At 40.7% G+C, this 20,995-nt stretch overlaps 3 protein-coding genes and 1 long non-coding RNA gene across 4 annotated transcripts; all 4 read left to right on the top strand.

Moving 5' to 3' along the window:
* Nucleotides 1–3,795: 3,795 nt before the first annotated feature.
* Nucleotides 3,796–20,372, top strand: LOC117898725. The gene is made up of 9 exons (XM_034808343.1): nucleotides 3,796–3,937; nucleotides 11,231–11,543; nucleotides 11,613–11,763; nucleotides 11,824–12,560; nucleotides 12,631–13,094; nucleotides 14,326–14,433; nucleotides 18,418–18,730; nucleotides 18,796–19,507; nucleotides 19,567–20,372. The coding sequence occupies exons 1-9, from the start codon at nucleotides 3,894–3,896 to the stop codon at nucleotides 20,190–20,192; spliced, it is 3,468 nt and encodes a 1,155-aa protein (XP_034664234.1). The 5' UTR covers nucleotides 3,796–3,893; the 3' UTR covers nucleotides 20,193–20,372.
* Nucleotides 5,770–7,010, top strand: LOC117896154 (growth hormone-inducible transmembrane protein). The gene has a single exon (XM_034804232.1). It carries the CDS (start codon nucleotides 5,839–5,841, stop codon nucleotides 6,940–6,942), a length of 1,104 nt encoding a protein of 367 aa, XP_034660123.1. The 5' UTR covers nucleotides 5,770–5,838; the 3' UTR covers nucleotides 6,943–7,010.
* On the top strand, nucleotides 9,506–9,916 carry LOC117896158. The gene is made up of 2 exons (XR_004649001.1): nucleotides 9,506–9,634; nucleotides 9,756–9,916. It is a non-coding gene; the product is annotated as an uncharacterized LOC117896158 (long non-coding RNA).
* Nucleotides 14,872–15,296, top strand: LOC117896157. Its single transcript, XM_034804236.1, has 2 exons — nucleotides 14,872–14,956; nucleotides 15,011–15,296. The coding sequence occupies exons 1-2, from the start codon at nucleotides 14,922–14,924 to the stop codon at nucleotides 15,129–15,131; spliced, it is 156 nt and encodes a 51-aa protein (XP_034660127.1). The 5' UTR covers nucleotides 14,872–14,921; the 3' UTR covers nucleotides 15,132–15,296.
* Nucleotides 20,373–20,995: the final 623 nt, after the last annotated feature.

Below are 20,995 nucleotides of genomic sequence, written 5' to 3' on the forward strand. Positions count from 1 at the left end.
TTTTTTGGAATTTTATTTATGTTTTGTAATACTGTAATTATTATTTACAGGTGCTTAGCAAATTTGGTGGAAATTTGTGTTTTATTTGGGCTGCGGCGTTCGCCGCCTGTTGTTTGTTTGGCTGTCGGGGAGGCTTTTTGGGGATGACTGAATATTAAATTGGGAATTTCAGTGGAAGCCGCAAAGTATGCAACGGTTTCTGGTCAAATCCGGGAAGTCTCCTCAACAAACATATTTTATTGAAAAGTTGTGTGCTTACATTATTAATTTCAAAGTAATTAATAACTAAATAAGGTCTGAAACATATAGATAAGTGTAGACCATGAGCAGAAACGTCTTTAAAGTTAATCTCAGGACAAAACTATTTAGTTTTAGCCATGAAACCGGATAAAAGGGCATCCCTTAAGAATTTCCAAGCCTTAAAAGTCACGCACAGGCAAAGGACTCACAATATTTTCAGCGTTAAGTAGGTATAAATGGGTCTAATCCCCAACTAAAGTGTTCTGCTCTTATAAACTCATGCAAGTTGTTGAAAAAAGTTATTTTCAAGACTTTTTAGATTTCATCTTTCATATCAATACCCCTTCAAGAACAATACACTCACCACCCACCCACTACGTGTAAGTCATGTGTGTGTTAAAGTGTGTCAAAAGTTTCTTTTTTGTTTGAATTTTAAAAATCACAGACAGTAGTTGTTCTGGGTGTCACGTGCAGAAGTCATGGGGTATGGGTTTTTGATGGCCCCCCCGTGAACTCTATATGAGGGAAAATTCAACCCCAATTATCGCCAGGAAAACAACAACGAAAACAACGTGGAACAACAACAAGGACGCATGTAATCAAGTCACGAAATGGCATGGAAAAGTCACGCGAGCAGCCGGAAAATTATGACTTCTTGCCAAAGGAGCAAACACAGGAGGAGCAGAAGGAGAAGGAGGAGAATGAGGAGTGTGGTGTTGTTGTGCTGTGGGTGTGGGCATTCTGATGAGCATGGGGTGTGGCAGGCGTCCGTTTGATTTGATTTGCCTTTGAAAAATTCATGAGGCAATTGTTGCGCGGCGCGAAATGCTTATGATTATCATGTGCGACTCGAACCCACTGAACAGTCACGGCACGGCTGCCTTAGCTGCTATTCCTGTTACCAGTTTTTGGACATTTGATATTCCATTTACATTTTCTTAGCCACGGTCCTTGGAGTCCCTCTAGTTGTTGCTGTGGCGCAAACGCAAGTTGTAAGATTAACGGAAATGAATTTTTAATTTATCGGAATTGCTGGTACACTTTTGGGAAAAACATTTACTCACTGCCCGCAACTTTTCAGGGAAATCTGATTGAAGCACGCAAAATTGCTCCCCCACAAAATATTTAACATTTGTTGGAAGTTAAACAGTGGAAAAGTTTCGGGTGAAACTCGTGAGAAACTCACATGCCACCATATGGCAAACGTAAATACATAAAACAATATTCAGAATTTGCAGAATTTTTTGTGTGCCTTTTATTTTGCTGATTCGCTGATTGAAACCATTTTGGTTTAATCAAAATCATTTAAAATCTAACAATTGTGCGACAGAAATAGTCGCAGTCGCAGCAAAAAAGAACTCTATCTAAATTGATTTAAATGAATTAGAGAACATAAAGCAGAAAAACGTGCCAGAAGAGCCACAGAGTACGCACGCGATCGTCTGAGAGAGCAGAGCAGAGCAAGAGATCAAGAAAAAGCAACTTAAAAATGTGACAGAGAGGAAAAGCTCGCTCACTGAAAAGCGCATGGCAACATAAGCGCCAAGAGTCACGAGAGTTTATATTACCCCCCATCCAAGGTTATTTATTTAATGTATCATAAATAAAAACAAAACGGTCTGCCATACACAGTACGAGTATTCGTACGAAACTCATGGATTCATATTCATATGCTCGTAGTTTCGTATTAAGCCCAATCAACTTTGATTTCTTATGCCAGACTAATCCAAACAAAAACCAGAACTGACCACAACTTATGGTAATTGCTTGGGGAAGATCCAAACTTAATATGAAACAAATCAAAATAAATGTTTGACCGTTAAAAGCTGGCCAAAAGCTAAGGGAAAAAGCTATTCAATTTAAGCTTTTATTTAGCAGAAAGCTTTTACATAGCAACAGGAGTCAGTCTGTAGCTCCTTTCAATTAGCTGTGGCTGTGTGTTGTTGACTTTCCTTTCTTGCCTTCCCTTATTTTGCTTTTTCCACTTGATTTTGTTTGGTTTGCCTCAAGGGACATGGGTGGCGGGACGCATGCCCCACTTATAATGAATGACTTTATTTGAGGTAATACACAACATTTCCTGGAATGCAAAGAGCCCAGAGTGGGAGTGACCATGGATATATTTGAGTTACGATGAAGTCATAAGTAGTTTCTGGCTAAAAATTATGAAATATGAAAGAAGCTTTAAGGTCAAAAGGATTCTAAGAACTAAAGGTAACAAAATTCAAATCACAACCTATCTTGATTCTCTTTGACCATTTTATCCCTTATAATTATTACTCAATCCCAATGTATTATATATTATAATTATATTATATTATTGCTGCTTGAGTATTAGAGACTACTTATGTATGGTACTACCTAATAACAGTCTATCGATAGTCTATCCACATGAGTGGGTACTTTCCCTATTGCCTGAGATCGATGATGGCTTCCTCGAAGTACTCCCTAAACTGACTCATTCGCAGAAATTGGTTCCACACATTCTTATCACACGATGAGTGAGTGGGCCATAAAGATTACACACACGCCGCATGTCCTCAACCATCGTCAAACAAAAAAAGAGACACGGCACATGGAATTTCAGTGTCGAATCAGCAAAATCACAACTTGTTACCCGCGCCGCAGCCTATCAATATGGTTTTTGTATTATCAGCTATTTCTTATTTGTTTTTGTTTTTGTTTTTGGCAATGATAAAGCTCATATGAGGCGGGGGCTCATCGATAAATGCCACAGGACAAAGTCGAAATTTTTGCCATGTAATTGCGAGAGTGAGTCAGTTTCCATAGAAGAATGCCTCAATAAACATAATTGTGAGGCTTCTGAATTATAGATAAGGTTCATAGAGATACGCCACCCACCCATCCACTTCGCACCCAACGCATCGCATCGCATCGCAACGTATCGCCGCATGCTTTTATGTTAAGGTTGGAAGAGAGGGGAAAAGCTTTATCGCTGTGTGGTGTTTCGTTCGCTTAGAACTTTTATAGCGCGTGCTTTTGCGCACAGTTGATGAGCTGCCTTCACGCCAAGCGGACGCGTAACGGCAACAAAAGCTGAACTGAACAGAATCCGGACCGACAAAGCACACACCGTTCCACCATCAACTAAAGCAACAACACAAACTATATATACTACTAATAAAAACCGACAGAAAAGCAAGTAATAGTTGGTGGCAGTATTCAAAAGAATTTAAACCGAAAAGTGGATTGTTTTTGCGCTTGTGTTATGTGTGATAAATGCTGCGGAATCTGTGCTTTTTTCGTCGTGTAAATTATCCTGCGTGTGGTGCCACAGCGCGTGTGTTTTTCCTGCTGTGCGGGAAGGGGTTCGGTTCGTTCATTCTGTGGGTGCTTTGTGATTGTGTTTGTGCGCAGGACACGAAAGCTCCTTATCAGTAGCCAAGCTACAGAGACTATATTTTTGTTGATACACAACGCGGGTCCTTGCAAGGCCAACCAAACAAAAAAAGCCAAAAAACAAAAACAACAGCTGTCGTGGTTCAACCAACCGACTTTTTGATACAACTAAAAGTAATTTTTGTAATACATATTTTTAAAAGAAAAACCAAAGAAACATAACATAAAAGAGAGAAGAGCTATATACAATATTTTTGATTAAATTTGAGCCCGGAACATAAGAGAACACCAAAATGTCTTCCATGGCTGCATTTGATCAGTTCAAAATTGGACTCAAGTAAGTTGAATATTGCATATTAAGCGATATATTATCTGACTATATTTATCTTTAAATAGATAGATTAATACCGCTTTCATTTTGTAAATTTACAATTGAATGACTTGCCTTAACGATTACCCCAATTTAGGCAAGTCTCTCATCATGACATCAGCCACAGTGCTGTCATCCAATCTAAGGCACACTATATAATTAAGTTGCACACCTCATGCCCCAGACCATATATAGTGCTCTTGGGGCACACAATTCGCAATGATGTACATATGCCTAGATCCATCCACTAGATCCCCACTTTGACGTCAATTCCCTTGATGATCAGCAATTGCGAATTCTTTGAATTAGTTCTGGCTGATTGATGGTTGGGGAAGTACCACACTGCCACATCCCCCTCAAGAAAGCGCCAAAAGATAAAAGACACTTGTAGTTTTGTATTCCCAAAACTCTACAGATAAGAATTTCTATTGTAAATACGTATATGTATACATACATATATTTTTTTTTTCCTGTACGTGTTTTGCCTCTGACGTTAAGCACAGCTGGAAACAATTAAATTGGCTCAGTATTAAAGCAACAGCTGCTCCTATCTACCCCCTAGGGATTGCTCGTCCTTGGGGTCCTACATGCGCATGCATACATATATAATTATGTAAAAGTCAACAACAATAACCTGAGACGGTATCCTTCCAGGGGGGTTGCTGTGTGAGACACAGGCTTCTAATGACGGCGGGTCCCCTTTCATTTGCGTTCTATTGATTCTAGGAAATTCTAGTTCTCGTCTTCATAATGAGCAAACACAGATACGCACAAACACAGGGACATATCCCATACACACACACAGATAGAACCGCAGTGCCATAGCTACAGCTGTCTGTCATATGAGTCCGGTCTGGGGGTCTTTGGCTTTTTCTGTGCCGACACTTAAACTGCGCAAATAATTAGGTAGCAAACTAGACCGCCGCCCCCTGCTCTCTCTCTCGGTGCGGGATGTACGGGCATGTAAATTATTCTATTGTGTAAAAACTATAGTAGACCCAGCAGCAGCAGCAGCTGACTCACAAATTGCAAAAAAAAAGAGAATTAAACCAAAAAGAGACAGGGAGAATGTTGTATGAGATCAGAGGCAGCGGCTAACTGGTTTGGTTTCTGCTGTCTCTCAGGCCCATCGATACAACGATGATTTCATTAGCCCATTGAAGGGAAAATCAAGCTTAAGTTTAATGAAACTGAGCTCCCGCAAAATGGTGTGATTTTATTGTTATTTTCAACGTATTGTCTGCTTCATACAAATAGATTTATTATATAATACATCAATTTTTCGTTGAATTTTCCATTCTGCATTCATTTGCATAGTTGAATTCTTTTTGCTTTTGAATTGTGACAGTTCGAAATGCCATTTTCAAGCCCACATTCAATCCAATTTTGTGGCATAAATAAGTTGCCAGAAAATTCTTATACAATGTATTTTCAATATTCATTGGCTAGATTGGCACCTCACGAAACAATCTCGTTTGGGGGCATCTAAAATTATAATTTCGAATTGACCAAAAGTGCTTCTTATTTATTGAACGAAATCAATTTGAATATCTGTCTCAATTGACACAACGAATTCATCTGTGGGAAACCAATTAACCTTCAATTTGAGACAATATTCTGCTGCTATCATTTGTAAGTTTTCTCAACGGCACGTGCAAATATTTCTTGTGAATTCTTTGGCGAATGAATCTCTGAAGCATTCTTCAACAAATTAATCTAGAAACAATCTTTTTTCTGTGGAAAAATTCTCTACTTATCCTAGTAGCCTTTTCATCATTGAATCATTCCGATAAAAGTTAGAAAACACCAAACAAGGCAGAAAAATATTTGTAGCCTTTCTATAAAAATTTAATTGGGAATCTGTAACAATGCTGTTGATTCGCTTGAGTCACGTCCTGCCAGGACGTTCGTCAAGTCTCCTGGGGCAGGTCACAGGGCAGCGACTGTGGCAATCGACCAAAGTTATGCCGCTGATGAAGCAGAATCCTTGTCCACTACCATGGATGGGCCAGGGCAAGTCCCTGATACCAAAGAAGCAACTACAGAATATGCTGCGTCGGGACTATTCACGTGAGTCCAAGGATCGCGAGCGTTCGCATCTGGAGAGTCGTACGCGTGGACCCTCGCTCAAGGATCGACTGATGGGACCGCCCAGCGAGAACGCCTACTCCATGGGCAAAGGTGCGGCAGCAGGAGCTGCCCTCATGGGTCTCGTGGGACTCTGCTACTACGGACTGGGCCTGTCCAAGCAAGCCAGCCTCTATGATCATTCGATGATGTGGCCGCAGTATGTGCGGGATCGCATCCATGCCACTTATGCTTACTTTGGGGCATCGTGTGGAATCACAGCTGCCGCAGCGGCTGCCTTTTTCCAGTCTGAGGCCGTCATGAATCTGATGACTCGCTCCGGTATGATGGCCGGGCTCATTACCCTGGGCGTGGTGATGGCCTCCGGAGCCCTTACCCACTCACTCGAATACAAGGAAGGATTCGGGGCCAAGCAGCTGGCCTGGCTGGCCCATTGCACCGTTCTTGGCGCAGTGCTGGCGCCCATGTGCTTCCTGGGCGGTCCAATTATGACACGAGCCCTGATCTACACGGGCGGTATTGTTGGCGCCCTCTCCACGGTGGCCGCGTGTGCACCAAGCGATAAATTCCTCCACCTGGGCGGTCCCTTGGCCATTGGATTGGGTGTAGTCTTTGCCGCATCTCTGGCTGGTATGTGGCTGCCACCCACAACAGCCGTGGGCGCTGGCCTGGCCAGCATGTCGATCTACGGCGGATTGATCTTGTTCAGCGGATTCTTGCTCTACGACACACAGCGCATTGTGCACGCAGCCGAGTTGCATCCACAGTATGGCGTTTCCCAATTCGATCCAATCAATATGGCTCTGGCTATATATATGGATGCTCTCAATATCTTTATACGCATTGCCATGATTCTTGCCGGCGAAAATCAGCGCAAGAAGTAGAAGAGATTGTGGGAATCGGACAACCGGAATTGGGAAAAGTTTAATTAAAATCATTTAAATATTTATTGGAAGGGGGAGGCATCAAAATTAAAACACAGTACACTGTTAAGTTAATGAAAAAATGGCAAGCACAAGAAAGAAATAAGAAATCACAAAAGAAATTTGTTTGTTTCTCTTATAGACAAGTTTCAGTGTTGTTTAGCACGGTAACCAGTGTGGGAATAGGCTGAAATGCTTTGCACAATTAGCTACTTATTAAGCCAACCGCTTGGTGCTAAAAATTGCATTGCTTAACAGTATGTTAGTGTTGCAAAGTGTACAAAATAGTGTTGTCACCTGTTAATAATTTATTTCCTTCACATTTTGCTGATTTATCTGCATTCTTCTTCTAAGTATTCGTATGGTTTGCGTGCATGTATTTCTGACATTGCCCATTGCCGACGAGTGGGTATGACTGCGGCATAAAAATTTCGCCTATATTCTATGAAATTTTTGTCGCTAGCAATTCGTGCTTCCACCTACACACCCACACACCCACACAAGCACACACATACATAGATACACACATAAACTAACACACATGCAGGCATGTCAATTTCATTTAATTTTGCCGCATTTTCTTCTCTCTATTATTTCTTTTTTTTTTGTGTAAAAAGCTTTTGTGTGGCAGCAAAAAAATGTTTTAAATGAATAAAGAATGAAAGAATTGCCGCAACAAGAGCAAACATTCAGATAAGTAAAATATATATATATACGATATATGTGTATATATCCCCAGATACGTTTGCCTGGCAGCGGAATATATTATACGAATTGTTCAATGAATGAGTTGCAATTTTTAGCGACTTTTTATCAAATTAAGCAGCTGAAAAGTTTGTTTTTAATATTGTTAGACCATTAGGGTTAATCAAATTAAATGTTCCTATTAAATAATATATAAAGTGTGGACAGTAAATTCTTGGTTCGGCCTTCGGTTGACTCCTTGACCTGCTCTCTATCTGTGCGCATTCCATTCAGAACCTTCTGGCAGACAGTCAGTTGCTGTATCCTTGTAAGCTTTCTGCATCATGTTCATTCATGGCGCAATGGGGAAGCTTTCATTGAGAATGAGCTTTGGCAGCCTTGCCAAGGTCAGCGCCATGTCCGCCGCACTCTCATGTAAAATGTCTACAAATAGAAGGCAACTTTTATTATTTTTTATTTTTTTTGATGGGTACTCTGCAACGGAAATTAAATTCTATGATGTGGCTCTTTGGGGTGTGTTTAATATCGGTGCCTGTCTGTGTTCTTTATGATTCGCCATAATCATATTTTAGCGTTCTCTTTGGCCTAAAACTAACTTGACCATGACTTGTTGTCTGTACCTTCTGTTTCTCTGTGTGTTTGTTTGTCTATCTGTCTGTCAGTTAGTCATTTGAACAATATTTGATGCTTGTCTAGATTATATGGGTAATCGCGTGGCGGATTTGTCCTACGTCTGGCTGATAGCAGAGCGGAGCGTGGCAGATTAGGCTTGGGGTAGTATGGTGTATGGAAAATGAATTGATTCACTCATGACATAAGCCGAGCTTATCTGGTGCTTCCACTGGCATATAAACCTGCCGCAAATGCCGCTGAAGCTGCGTTGAAAATGTTTCCAAAACCGTCCCTGATAAGACTCTGTTCTCTGCGGGGTTCTACAGAGCACTCTCAACTTTAATGTGATTCCAAATGCCTGACATGATGTCAAGAGAAGCCTGGGCATGTTGGGTTTTTATTTCATAATTATATGATTGTTTTCATGCCTTTTTCTTCTTCAGAATTAAATTGGATGACTTAAAAAAAAAGCCGCATAACCAAGATTATGAGTTTTATGAAAGTAGAACACATAACATTTCAGAGGAAACTAAAAGGTGGCATTCTAGGTGCCATTTTTCTACTAAATTAGTGACTCGCTAGGGTTCATTTAACTCTAGCTAGCTTTGAGTGGATGACGGCTTTCTTTAACCTACAATTTGCACTGAAATATGGAACTTTTGGGAGCAAATGTGGGACTCCCTAGTGAGTTTCCTTTAATTCCTTTGCTTACAAACATTTGCCTTAATTAATTTCACATTTTAACGAATTCGGAAATAATAAAACTCAAGAATTGTATCGCTTCTGTTCCGTTATTTTTGCACAAAAGTTTATTTGCCTTTGGGGTTCTGGTCTCTGGTATTTTCAGCCCTGCTCTGGTGGTGCCTGCTGTCGTCACTTCATGCTCATAAGCAGCTGAATATTTGCCTTCTTGGTGTAAGCAAAAAAAAAAAGAGAAAAGAGAATCTTGTTCTTGTTTATTTTTCTTCAAATTTATCGCTTGAGATTTGTTGTACAGAGGCCAAGAATAACACATAAATCAGTGAGGGACACACAAGATCGTTTAGCAGAAAGATTTTCCACAAGATTTGAGAAGATGAAAAAAGGAAGAGAACGAGGAACGGAAAAGCTAAGCAGAAAAGAAATGAAATACAAACAAATTAAGTATTTACATAGATTAAACATTTGATGGAATGTTTCAGATTTCATCAAAGTACGTGTCCAATATTCTGCATAATTTGTGGGACTAAAGGCTCTAAAAATTAACCATCGACTAATTTGTGTAGGTTCCTCTGGGCTCTTGGCATTTTATAACTGACCCTAAAACCCAATGGGCAGTCCCCAGGATCCCATCTAGGTGTGCGTCCAATGAGGCATTGGACTCTTACACGCAAGCCTGGCATTAGGATATAATCTTTTATGACTCCAACAGACCCTGTCCGTCATAAACATTATTTATATTGACTTTCTTTTTATAGGTGCCGACCATTAGCCTAAGCGTTCCCATTCCCTTTCACTTTCTCGCCCCCACCCAAAACAATTTCCCTTTGTGTTAAGTTCAAGGCCAAGGTCTACGATAGACCAAAAATTGCTCCGGATGTATTATTCACATCATGCGTTTTGGGGGACTTTCATCTTCCAAGTGAGTCGAAAAATGGGCAACAGCTCGTTCCGGCTATTAATAAACATAAATTTTGATATATTTTTCGTTCGCTTACCCTTGGTTTTTGCTGTTGACATTTTTTGAACAAAAGAAAACAATGCCTGTGGACAGACAGATCACTTGGCGTTTTGGCTGAGTTCGTTCTTTATTTCCTTTTGCTTTTATGACATGTGTGTGCGAGTGTGGGGGCAGCCATAAAATGCATAATTCAAATTTGAAACACGTTTCATTTGACTTTTTTTGCTGCAGGCAATCAGAATAGGAAAATACCATGACGAAATCGGTTTTATTTTGTGTACCTGATGAAACCATTAAGGGCAATCGATAAACAATGGCCGGCCCTATCGTTGAGCGTTTCAGTGGGAAAAAATATGATTGAAACATTAATTAAAATCAAGATTTAAGTGCAAAAACTAAGCAAAAGCTGCGAGAATTCGGTGCACCTTATCAATAAAAAAAACCTTGAGGTCTTTATAAATTTTAATATAATTTGTGTATCTATTTTTGGCAGAACACAAAAGGCACCTTCTATTTTCTACAATTAAGATTTGAGTACAGAAATGGTACAACTATATGTTTATAAATACATTTTTATGGGTAATTCCTAGAAGCACATTAAAGGTCTTCCCATAAAACACTTTTCTTGAATTCACAAATTCGTTTGGCAAGTGTACAACCTTGAGTTCTTTTTTTGTGTACCGATTAACCCAATTTCCCAGAGAACATAAAAAATCTCTGTATTTTCGTGTACGTATATCCATTATCCCCTCAGATCCATTCACTTACTCGTATCTGCCAAGCTAAATACAAAAATTTACCTTAATAAAAGTGGCCTTTTGCCCTTGAATTTAGGTTTGCTCCCAAGTTGAATGACTTGCTCTAGGAAATTTGTTTGTTTTGTTACTTTTGTCTATCATTTGATACCAAAAGCGAGACGAATGATACCAGAGCAGAGTGGATTTTGTTTATTCGAAATAAATACAAACAAACGAAAAACATTGCCTACCATTTAAATATGATTCGAGACGGCCTATGGGGTTGGGGTTTGTGGTTCTATGCCGGCACTGATAAATGGTACACACCTGGGGCCCCCAGGCTGATAAAGAATTAACCTTATCAGCTGAAAAAGTTAAACGGAAAAGACAGTCCCATCAATATCAGCAAAGCTGACGTCGTTTATTGTTACTGATAAATGGTAACATTTCGTTTTCTTTCTCGAAGATTACGTTTCAAGTCTCACTCTTTTTAGCAGCCCTCTCTAAATTTGTTATTTCCTCTATCCTTTTGCAGAATGGTGGACTTTAAAGTGCAACAGCGTCGCTATAGGACCAGCGAAAAGACTGTCGTTAGCACCACCTATGGACCCATCAAGGGTGTCAAACGAAAGTCCATCTATGGCCAGCCATATTTCAGCTTCGAGCGCATACCCTTTGCCAAACCACCACTGGGTGAGCTCCGCTATAGGGCACCGCAGCCGCCAGAGATCTGGACAGAGGTGCGCAGCTGTACATCACAGGGGCCAAAGCCATTGCAGAAACATTTTGTATTCGATATGACAGACGGTTCCGAGGACTGCCTCTACCTCAATGTCTACACAAAGAATGTGAGTTAGGTTGATTATCGATATTAGGATATGGCTTTACTAATAGGTTATCTGACTTATCTCACACAGTTATATCCCACCAAACCTATGCCAGTGATGGTCTGGATCTATGGAGGCGGCTTTCAATTTGGAGAAGCCTCACGCGAGTGCTACAGTCCCGACTACTTGCTGCGCGAAGATGTGGTCGTGATATCCATCAACTATCGACTGGGTCCTTTAGGTAAGTAAACCCCTGAAATTTAGAGATACTTAAGCTAACTTTGAGGCCCCTTTCCATTAGGTTTCCTTTGCTTAGATGATCCTGAGCTGGATGTACCCGGCAATGCTGGGCTTAAAGATCAGGTGCTGGCCCTCCGTTGGGTTAAGGCCAATTGCTCTCGCTTCGGCGGAGATTCCGGAAACATAACTATTTTTGGTGATAGCGCTGGCAGCGCCTCCGTGCACTACATGATGATCACGGAGCAGACACGCGGTCTCTTCCACAAGGCCATCTGCATGTCGGGCAACACACTCTCCCCCTGGGCGGTGACGCCACAGAGGAATTGGCCATATCGCCTTGCCGTCCAGGCGGGCTACACGGGTGAGAATAACACCCGCGATGTCTGGGAGTTTCTCAGCAATGCCAAGGGCTCGGACATAATCAAAGCCAACGGCGATCTATGCATCGAGGCGGAGAAAAAGGAACGTATTGGTTTCTCCTTTGGACCCGTCATCGAACCCTTTGTCACGAGTCATTGTGTGGTGCCGAAGAAACCCATTGAAATGATGCGCACCGCCTGGAGCAACAGTATACCCCTCATCCTGGGTGGCGTCTCCAATGAGGGTCTACTCCTGTATTCAGAGACCAAAGCCAAACCCAATTGCCTGAATGAGTTGGATGATTGCCGGTTTGTGGTGCCCATAGAACTGAACATGGATCGAGAGAGTGCTCTATGCAAAGACTATGGCGAACAGTTGAGGGAGTGCTACTATGGCGATAAAATGCCAAGTCTGGATACACTCCACGAGTACCTACAGGTGGGTTACAAGCAAATATTTGTGTTTCTGTTTTCTCTTACTAACGCTTAGATCTTTCTTTCTTTTGTAGATGGTCTCCCATGAGTACTTCTGGTTCCCCATCTATCGCACAGTATTGTCCCGCCTGGAGTATGCCAGGAGTGCACCCACCTATTTGTATCGCTTCGATTTTGATTCGAAGCACTTCAATCACCTGCGCATCCTCAGTTGTGGCAAGAAGGTGCGCGGCACCTGCCACGGCGACGATCTCTCCTATCTCTTTTACAATTCACTGGCCCGCAAACTGAAGATCCATACGCGGGAATACAAGTGCATTGAGCGACTGGTGGGTCTGTGGACCCACTTCGCTGCCTATGGTAATCCCAACTTTGATCCGGATCAGTCGGAGCTGTGGCAGCCAGTGTCCGCGGCGTCCGTCGAGAAGCATCAGCTAAAGTGCCTTAATATATCCGATGAGCTGAAAATAATCGATGTGCCCGATCTGCGAAAGCTGATGGTCTGGGAGAGTTTCTTTAGGCGCGACGAACTGCTTTGAGGTGGGAGGAAAAGCGATTGCGATTGCGACCTGCGACTTGCGATTGGTATGGAATGGAATGTGTGGAGTATCTCCACTTAGATGTAGATATGTAGCTTTACCTGTACGATTCTAACAGCTTTATGTTCGAAAGCCTCTGTTCAAAACAATGCAAAAGCGTAGCTTTAGGCCTAAACAAAAATGAAACACCCCCCTCTACTGTTGTTAAGTTTTTGCCAATATCGAAAGATTCTATTTAAGTGTGTTAAAGTTTTAGCAGCTTCTACATGTATCTGTGTATATCTATCTGGAATAGGTCTGAACTATATCGGGAAGCGTAATGTAAGCCAGGCAGTAGTTATGAGTATGAAACACAAGTCGCAACTGAAGTACCTTCTATGAGAAACTACCAAAAAAACAAAAACGAAAACAAAAAGAAACAGTAAACAAAGACAGCCAAGAATCTGAGCTAAGCGAAATGTTATAAATCTATTAAATGTTCCTTTAATGAGTCGCGTCGCTAATGAAACAAACAAACCAACCAACAAATATCAAACATATTTTCTATCGATATAAGTTTAAGGTCCTCCGAAACGCACACATACTATATTTTAGTTAGGATTTCAATTATATATTTTCTTCCAATTAGCAAAAGCCGCACACAATCTTACACCCGCCCCCAGTAAAATGCCAATCATTTTCCATTTGTGTTTTTAAAAAACATATATATATATATATTGTAAATTTAATCCAAGAAACCCGAAAATTAATTTATATATATTTGTAGCTTAAGTCTTTTGGATATTTACCTGTTTTATATGCATACGTTTTTTTGAACAAACCAACAAATCAAGACAAAAAAAACCTGTCCAAGTTATACATAATTTTTTAGAATATGTTTATAGATAAAACAAAAACAAAAAACTAATGAACAAATTAACAAAACAACAAACTGATAACTTGGGAATTGTTTTAGGAATGTGCACAAGACGATTAAATGTTAAAATAATATGTTTCAAAATATATACATACATATATGCGTTAAGAAAGAAACTTCTCTGTGTATTCGAGTCCGTTTTTGTCAAAAGCTTCAAAGTAATGTGATGCAAAAGAAACTATGTAATTTGAAATGGTATATAAGTCCGTATTTTAATAAAAAAAGAAAAAAACACAAAATAAATATCTCAAAAATGTATTTGAAACCCGAAAGAGAGAACAATATAAATAAATTGGAAAAATACTTTGATTTAGTTATCAAATATTTAAAATGAGAACACTATATAATGCTGTGAAATTTGTAAGTTTCCGTCGAAGTAGTGATGTTCCACGCATCATGACCAACTGGGATTTTATACAAAAGTAAGTGTGAATCAGTCAAAAGCTTGAACTATCGCTCCATGTGACTGCATTGCCATTATCATGCTAATAAAACTTTGAGTTGGCATAGCATAAATCTGAAACAACAGACGTCATGGAGAACGTCTGGGCAACAATTTATCGCACACGTCCCAAAAATTAATACTCAAAAATAGATAAATCGTAGGATTAAATACAGCGTGACTAATTCCTTGCTAATTGGTTACCATTAAAATTGAATTCTCTCTTTTGCTTTGCCACGGTGATTGGCGGTTATAATTATTGTAGAATAACTAGAGAGCACATTAACCTTTTTTGATTGAAATTGATTAGAGAATGGATAGTGCAAGCGACTGTAGCTGTGAATCAGCTGGTAAGTGCTAATCATTAGAGTAAATCATTTCTATTAACTGACATCGTTTTGCTAGAAATAATCTTGAATGATTTCCCCGGTTTAGTTCCATTCGTGACAGCCAGCGTTATACAACAAAATGTCTACACCAATTGGATTGTACTTGTTGCTTAGGTATTATATATTTCCATTTCAATTCTATTTACTACTATATATTCTGTGTATTAGTTTCCTTTTAGTTATCTGCCTACAAGTCATTCTCTGCGATGATGTACCATCCGCAGAGGCTGATACAGTCATCACTCAAAGTGAACCAACCCACACAACGCCAGACGACTTTCATCTATAATGGATATGTTTCGATTAAGGCCCCCCACTTTTAATAAAGAAATCAGCCCGTCAGCAGGTTTTACTTAGTCGAATCAAGTGCTGGGCACCGCTGACACAAGGAAATTGCATAATTATCAGACCAAAGTCAAGTTCACAGTCACATGTGCCATTATACTTATTGTTGTAAAAACCTATTAATGTCTGCGTGTGTGCACTAGTTAGTGGGGCACTATGCACTCATTAAGTGGTGCTTGGAAAAAGAGCTTTCGAAAGCGTTGGGCTGGCCGGCCTGTCTGCTGCTTTGTTAATTAGCCTAAGTTTAGGTTCACTTTCAAGGTGGTTCGGCTGACGGACGTGCTATTCACCAGCAGCTGGTTTTTTTCTATGGGTTAACACACTTTAAATTGTATGTAGTTCCGGAACATGTTTGTAGATGTGTGTACACTTATGCATGAGATTCAAAGCGATCTGAACTGTTATTGATTCTCCTGCTAACATGCATCTGCTAACATTACAGTTCAGCGCGATGTCCGCTTACATTGATCTTACTTAACATACTGTTAATGGAAGAAGCAGCAGAAGCTTTCCGTGTTAAGCTTTCGGAGCTTTTGTGGAACCGGTATATTCATTCCAGTATTTGGAATGCAGAGAGTAGGTAAGCAATCAGCTGTCTGCCTCATTCTCTGAGCGAGCAGCAACTGGTGGTGGAGCTTAGTATATGGATACCCCACGATCGCCCGACTTTAGTCAGTCTCTGCCGCACACTCGAAACGCGTCGTGTTTTTGTTCCATCTGCTTGCTTCCCCACCGCCTCGCGTTAACTTGAGTTTACCACATTGTGACACTTTCTCTGTGGGTTCTCTGCCACGCTCCCATAGCAAATTGTAAAACGCTAGTAAAATATTCAATTTGTTGTTCGGTGTTGTGTGTTCATGAAAAAGTGTGATAAAAGTGTGAACTAAAGGAAAAGATGGCCACACGCTTCATGGATATGCTGAAGCTGACCTTTAAGTGAGTTCGAGTGTTTCCTCGTTTTCTTGCTTTTTCCCTCTTTTCTTCAAGCGTTAAATGCCTTTCTGTGTTTTGAGGTCTCTCCACGTAGTGTTTGTGTGGGGGAGATGACTGGAGGGGCTTTGCAATACAGACATGCATTAAAATATGCGTACACATGATATCGTATACATTTGTTGTGTTGGTGAAATTGTTGCGCAAACTTTTGCTGCTGGTTGGTTTTTGTGGATTTTCTGCTGTTGCTGTTGCTGTTTTTGTTGTTGTTTTGCATAAACTTAATGATGCTGCTTCTTCTTTTTTGTCTTGTTCCTCTTTTGCCGTTTGTTTTTTACCCTTCCTTCACCCCCTTCACTGATTCATGCGCGATGCTTCCATTGTTGCGGCGGCATTCGTTAGTTTTGTTTGTTTTTGTTGGTGTTGCTATTGCCCCGTTGTTCCATTTGTTTGCTTATTTTATTTTTTGCACGTTTTTCGCAGGTCTATTAGCAATTTTGCGGATGGTTAGTATTTTTAACATAAATTATTGCAAAGCCATGCAATTGTGTTAATTGCAAATATATATATTTGTTAAAGTGCGGGTTTGGTACGCGTATCCATATTTATATAGGTTTTTCATTTGAAAAGCATAAAAAGAAAGGTACAGGCGGTGTTTGTGCGAGTCGAAGTGTGGGATACCCTGACAGCGGAAAAGTTCCTAATGGTTAGGAACTATTTTCAAGAATAAAAGAGTGTATAAAAATGTAATTTAATAAGCACATAATATAGTTTACACAGTGAAAAGACTTTTCAAGCTGTTAGTATCAAAGAGTATCTAAAGAGTTGTTGCCTCAATTATTTCTTTTAATTATAATTGTTTAACCATAAAGACATGCAACTTAATAGTGAGATGCTTCTATATCTCCCTTCTTATATTTCTTTCGGGGATGTATCTAATTATAGACAATATAATTATTAATGTTGCCACATGTCTATAATAATGTTTTTTTAATACCCGTTTGAGCCTTTTTTTAATCCACTTTTTTGCCGTACTACTTCTAAGATACAACACTTTTTATTCAGTATGTGTATAATTTCCTGACAACTTAATTGGTTTCTATACACACATATAAATATATGTAGAAACCATACTGATAAGTCTCTAGGGTACAGGGTTCATTTCACTTTCAGGTGATAGACGACGATTTCTGCTCCACGGGCATGACACGACAGCTTTTTAGGACCAACAAAATTATATAAGCCATTTCGATGTGTTGTTGTTCGATAGTTATCTATGGTCGAAATTAATATGCATTTATGGCTATGTGAAATCAATGGGATTAGTCAGTGGTTTCCCATCCGTTTTTATTTGTTGCTAGGTGCAACCATAACTTAACCATAACTATATAATCCGAAACTGTAATTTAGTCGAAGAAAAACACTAACTTTATCGCATTGATTTTTTGCAGAGTGTTTTTCAAAACTTACTGATAAGATAAAGGGATTCACACCTGTACATAAAGCTATTCAAAGCAGCAGTTAAATGAATGAAACAAAGTAGTCATAAAATTCGAATTTATTTCCTTAATTAGTTTTGCTTTGTTAGTTTTTACTTGCCTATATTATTTTTAATGACAACTAAATGTAGATTATTTCAATAATTTCTATATGTGTATTGGCTTTCTCAGCCTCATTGCAGTCACGTACTCTGCAGTCCAATCTTGCAGCGTCGATCTCTGTTGCCTTTCTCTCTCTCAATCTCAGTTGAATCCAATTTGTAATTACCGATTTGTATGCATTCGTGTACCATTAATGGTGAGCGAATTGTGTCAGTGCACTTGCAGAATGCCAGTTAAAAATAAAATGTGTTGTTTACCCCTAGCGAAGGTGCGCAGTGGAAATAATATAAAAATAAACCATAAAATGCAAAAATCATGCCTCACGCCCACCCACAAATTATCCATAAAAATCCACAGAGAGTTATAGACAAAAAATAGAGACTGTTGGTGCATATCAAACGAATTGGGCGTCGAGTTGAGGTTGGTCAAAAGCCTATTGACAATTCGTAAGACTTTCAAAACAACAAAGAGACCACAAAACGACATTGAAATTGCTTCGCCCGGTGGCATGGCCCCAATGCGTGACTACCTTTCAGTGGGTTAGATTCGCACATAAAGTATTATGTAGAAGAGTGCACACTTGTATCCAAGATAGGAATGAAACTCACGATAACAGTGCTGAACAAATAAATTCAAAAAGCCGTACACAATCGATACTCTTTGCATACTTAATCGAAATATTTTCTTGCATTTTTTCAGGGTCCTTAGCTTCAAATATGAGCAGCGAAAGCTTGCAACAGCCATATACTCTGTGGTCAAGACAAATCTGGGCACTGTGCGTGGTGTAAAGCGCAACACCATTTGGGGAGGAAGTTACTTTAGCTTCGAGAAGATACCATTTGCCAAGCCGCCGGTGGGAGAGCTGCGCTTCAAGGCGCCAGAGCCAGTGGAGCCATGGGATCGGGAGCTGGACTGCACTTCGGCAGCCGACAAACCCCTGCAGACACACATGTTCTTTAAGAAGTTTGCCGGCTCGGAGGATTGCTTGTATCTGAATGTGTATGCCAAGGATGTGAGTAGCCAAAAGTGAAAATATTTACATACATAAAATATTAATTTTTGCATTAATTTTTACAGCTACAACCAAATAAATTGCGTCCAGTGATGGTTTGGATCTATGGCGGTGGCTTTCAGGTGGGCGAAGCCTCGCGGGATATGTACAGTCCGGACTTCTTCATGTCCAAGGATGTGGTGCTGGTCACAGTGGCGTATCGGCTTGGAGCCTTGGGCTTCCTTAGCCTCGATGATCCACAGTTGAATGTGCCAGGCAATGCCGGACTCAAGGATCAGATTATGGGCCTGAGATGGGTGCAGCAGAACATCGAAGCATTCGGTGGGGATCCAAACAATGTGACGCTCTTTGGAGAGAGTGCAGGCGGTGCCTCGACTCACTTCCTCACGCTGAGCCCTCAGACAGAGGGCTTGATCCACAAGGCCATCGTTATGTCGGGCAGTGTATTGTGTCCTTGGGCCCATCCTCCAAGAAACGATTGGGCCTATCGTCTGGCACAGAAACTGGGATACACAGGAGATAACAAGGACAAGCCAATCTTTGAGTTTCTGAGCTCTGTAAATGGTGGAGAAATAGTCAAGGCCTCAGCAACAGTCTTGAGCAAAGATGAAAAACACAATCGAGTGTTATTTGCCTTCGGACCTGTTGCGGAGCCCTACAGCACGGAGCACACGGTTATTGATAAGTCACCACATGAGTTAATGCAGAACAGCTGGAGCAACAGGGTGCCTATCATGTTCGGTGGCACCAGCTTCGAGGGTTTGCTTTTTTATCCAGGTGAGTCTTGGCAGCTCTTTCAAAGGAACTCTCATTCATGATTTTCGTCTATTCCTCAGAGGTCTCCCGTCGTCCGGCCACCTTGGATGAAGTGGGAAACTGCAAGAATTTACTGCCCAACGATATGAGCAACAATCTGGATCCAAAGCTGAGAGAGAACTATGGCCTGCAGCTGAAGCGCGCCTACTTTGGGGAGGAGAACTGCAATCAGGCCAGCATGATGAAGTTCCTCGAGCTCAGCTCATATCGAGAGTTCTGGCATCCCATCTATCGTGCCGCATTGGCCCGAGTGCGTCAGGGCAGTGCGCCCACCTATCTGTACCGCTTCGACTATGACTCAAAGCTCTGCAATGCCATTCGAATCGTGCTTTGCGGCCACCAGGTGCGCGGTGTGTGCCACGGCGATGATCTGTGCTACATCTTCCACAGCATGCTGTCACACCAGTCGGCACCGGATTCGCCCGAGCACAAGGTCATCATGGGCATGATCGACATCTGGACGAGCTTTGCGGCCAATGGGGATCCGAACTGTGAGAGCATCAAGTCGCTGAAGTTTGCACCCCTCGAGAATGAGACGAATATCAAGTGCCTGAACATTGGCGGAGAGTTTGAATACAAAACTCTGCCAGAGCTGCAAAAGATCGAGCCAGTGTGGAATAGTTTCTATTCTCCGGACAAACTGTAGTCTCATTCAGTCGAAAATCATTTAAGGGGGGTTTCATAGCTTTAGGTCTGCAAATGTGTAAATATGTTGTACATATATTCTGGTTGTAAGTTTGAAATGTTGGTTTAAAATTAATACTTCTTAACCTATTTTGTATTTAGTTTTAACCATGACAAGACAAGAACATTTTAGATAATTAAAGATTAGAAGGGAGAAAATATAACGAAGCTATACAAAATTCTTTTATCGTAAAATATTTACTTTTTTCTGTTCCACAAAACCAATTTAAAGCTTTAGGGGCAATGCCAGTTAAGAAAGCATTTCCCTAAACCTGTCGGATATTTCTCTAAACTTTTATTTTTGATGCTCCATCTAACCCTCTGACTGCCACTTGCACTCCCATTCCCACTCTCCCTCCCGCAATGTTCCCATAGTATGCTGATGTGACATTTATGTGTGTAAGCCGACGCTTGACAATCAAAGGGGACAACAATTTCCGCAATGCCACCGCCAACAACGACAGCCAGGATGACACCAGCAACTGGAGCGAAGCGTAGCAGAAGGGAGTGGCAGATTGAGAGCGTAGAAATAGAGGGGAAAAAAATTCCATTAAAATTTTTGCAAGTTTTTAATTTATTTTTTGTTTTTTTGGTGTTTTTTGTGCCTTTGCCGGGACACAGCCGAAAATGTTTGTGTGGTAAATCCAGAAAGGGGTTTGTTCGGCGGATGCGTGTGTGTGTTCTCTGTCTCTATGGGTCCCTGGGATCGGATCGCCTCTCATCAGCAACGTGAAAATTTCATTTGTCGACGACAGGCGGGTGGCC

Source organism: Drosophila subobscura, chromosome O (assembly GCF_008121235.1).
Source record: "Drosophila subobscura isolate 14011-0131.10 chromosome O, UCBerk_Dsub_1.0, whole genome shotgun sequence".
In the NCBI taxonomy this organism is placed as follows: domain Eukaryota; kingdom Metazoa; phylum Arthropoda; class Insecta; order Diptera; family Drosophilidae; genus Drosophila; species Drosophila subobscura.

Bases quoted from the DNA above. Each gene is read 5' to 3' on its own strand.
- LOC117898725 (XM_034808343.1), top strand. From the start codon at position 3,894: ATGTCTTCCATGGCTGCATTTGATCAGTTCAAAATTGGACTCAA. The intron at 18,731-18,795 runs GTGAGTAGCCAA...TAATTTTTACAG, and splicing joins TGAATGTGTATGCCAAGGAT to CTACAACCAAATAAATTGCG. The intron at 19,508-19,566 runs GTGAGTCTTGGC...TCTATTCCTCAG, and splicing joins GGGTTTGCTTTTTTATCCAG to AGGTCTCCCGTCGTCCGGCC.
- LOC117896154 (XM_034804232.1), top strand. From the start codon at position 5,839: ATGCTGTTGATTCGCTTGAGTCACGTCCTGCCAGGACGTTCGTCAAGT.
- LOC117896157 (XM_034804236.1), top strand. From the start codon at position 14,922: ATGTCTACACCAATTGGATTGTACTTGTTGCTTAG. The intron at 14,957-15,010 runs GTATTATATATT...TCTGTGTATTAG, and splicing joins GGATTGTACTTGTTGCTTAG to TTTCCTTTTAGTTATCTGCC.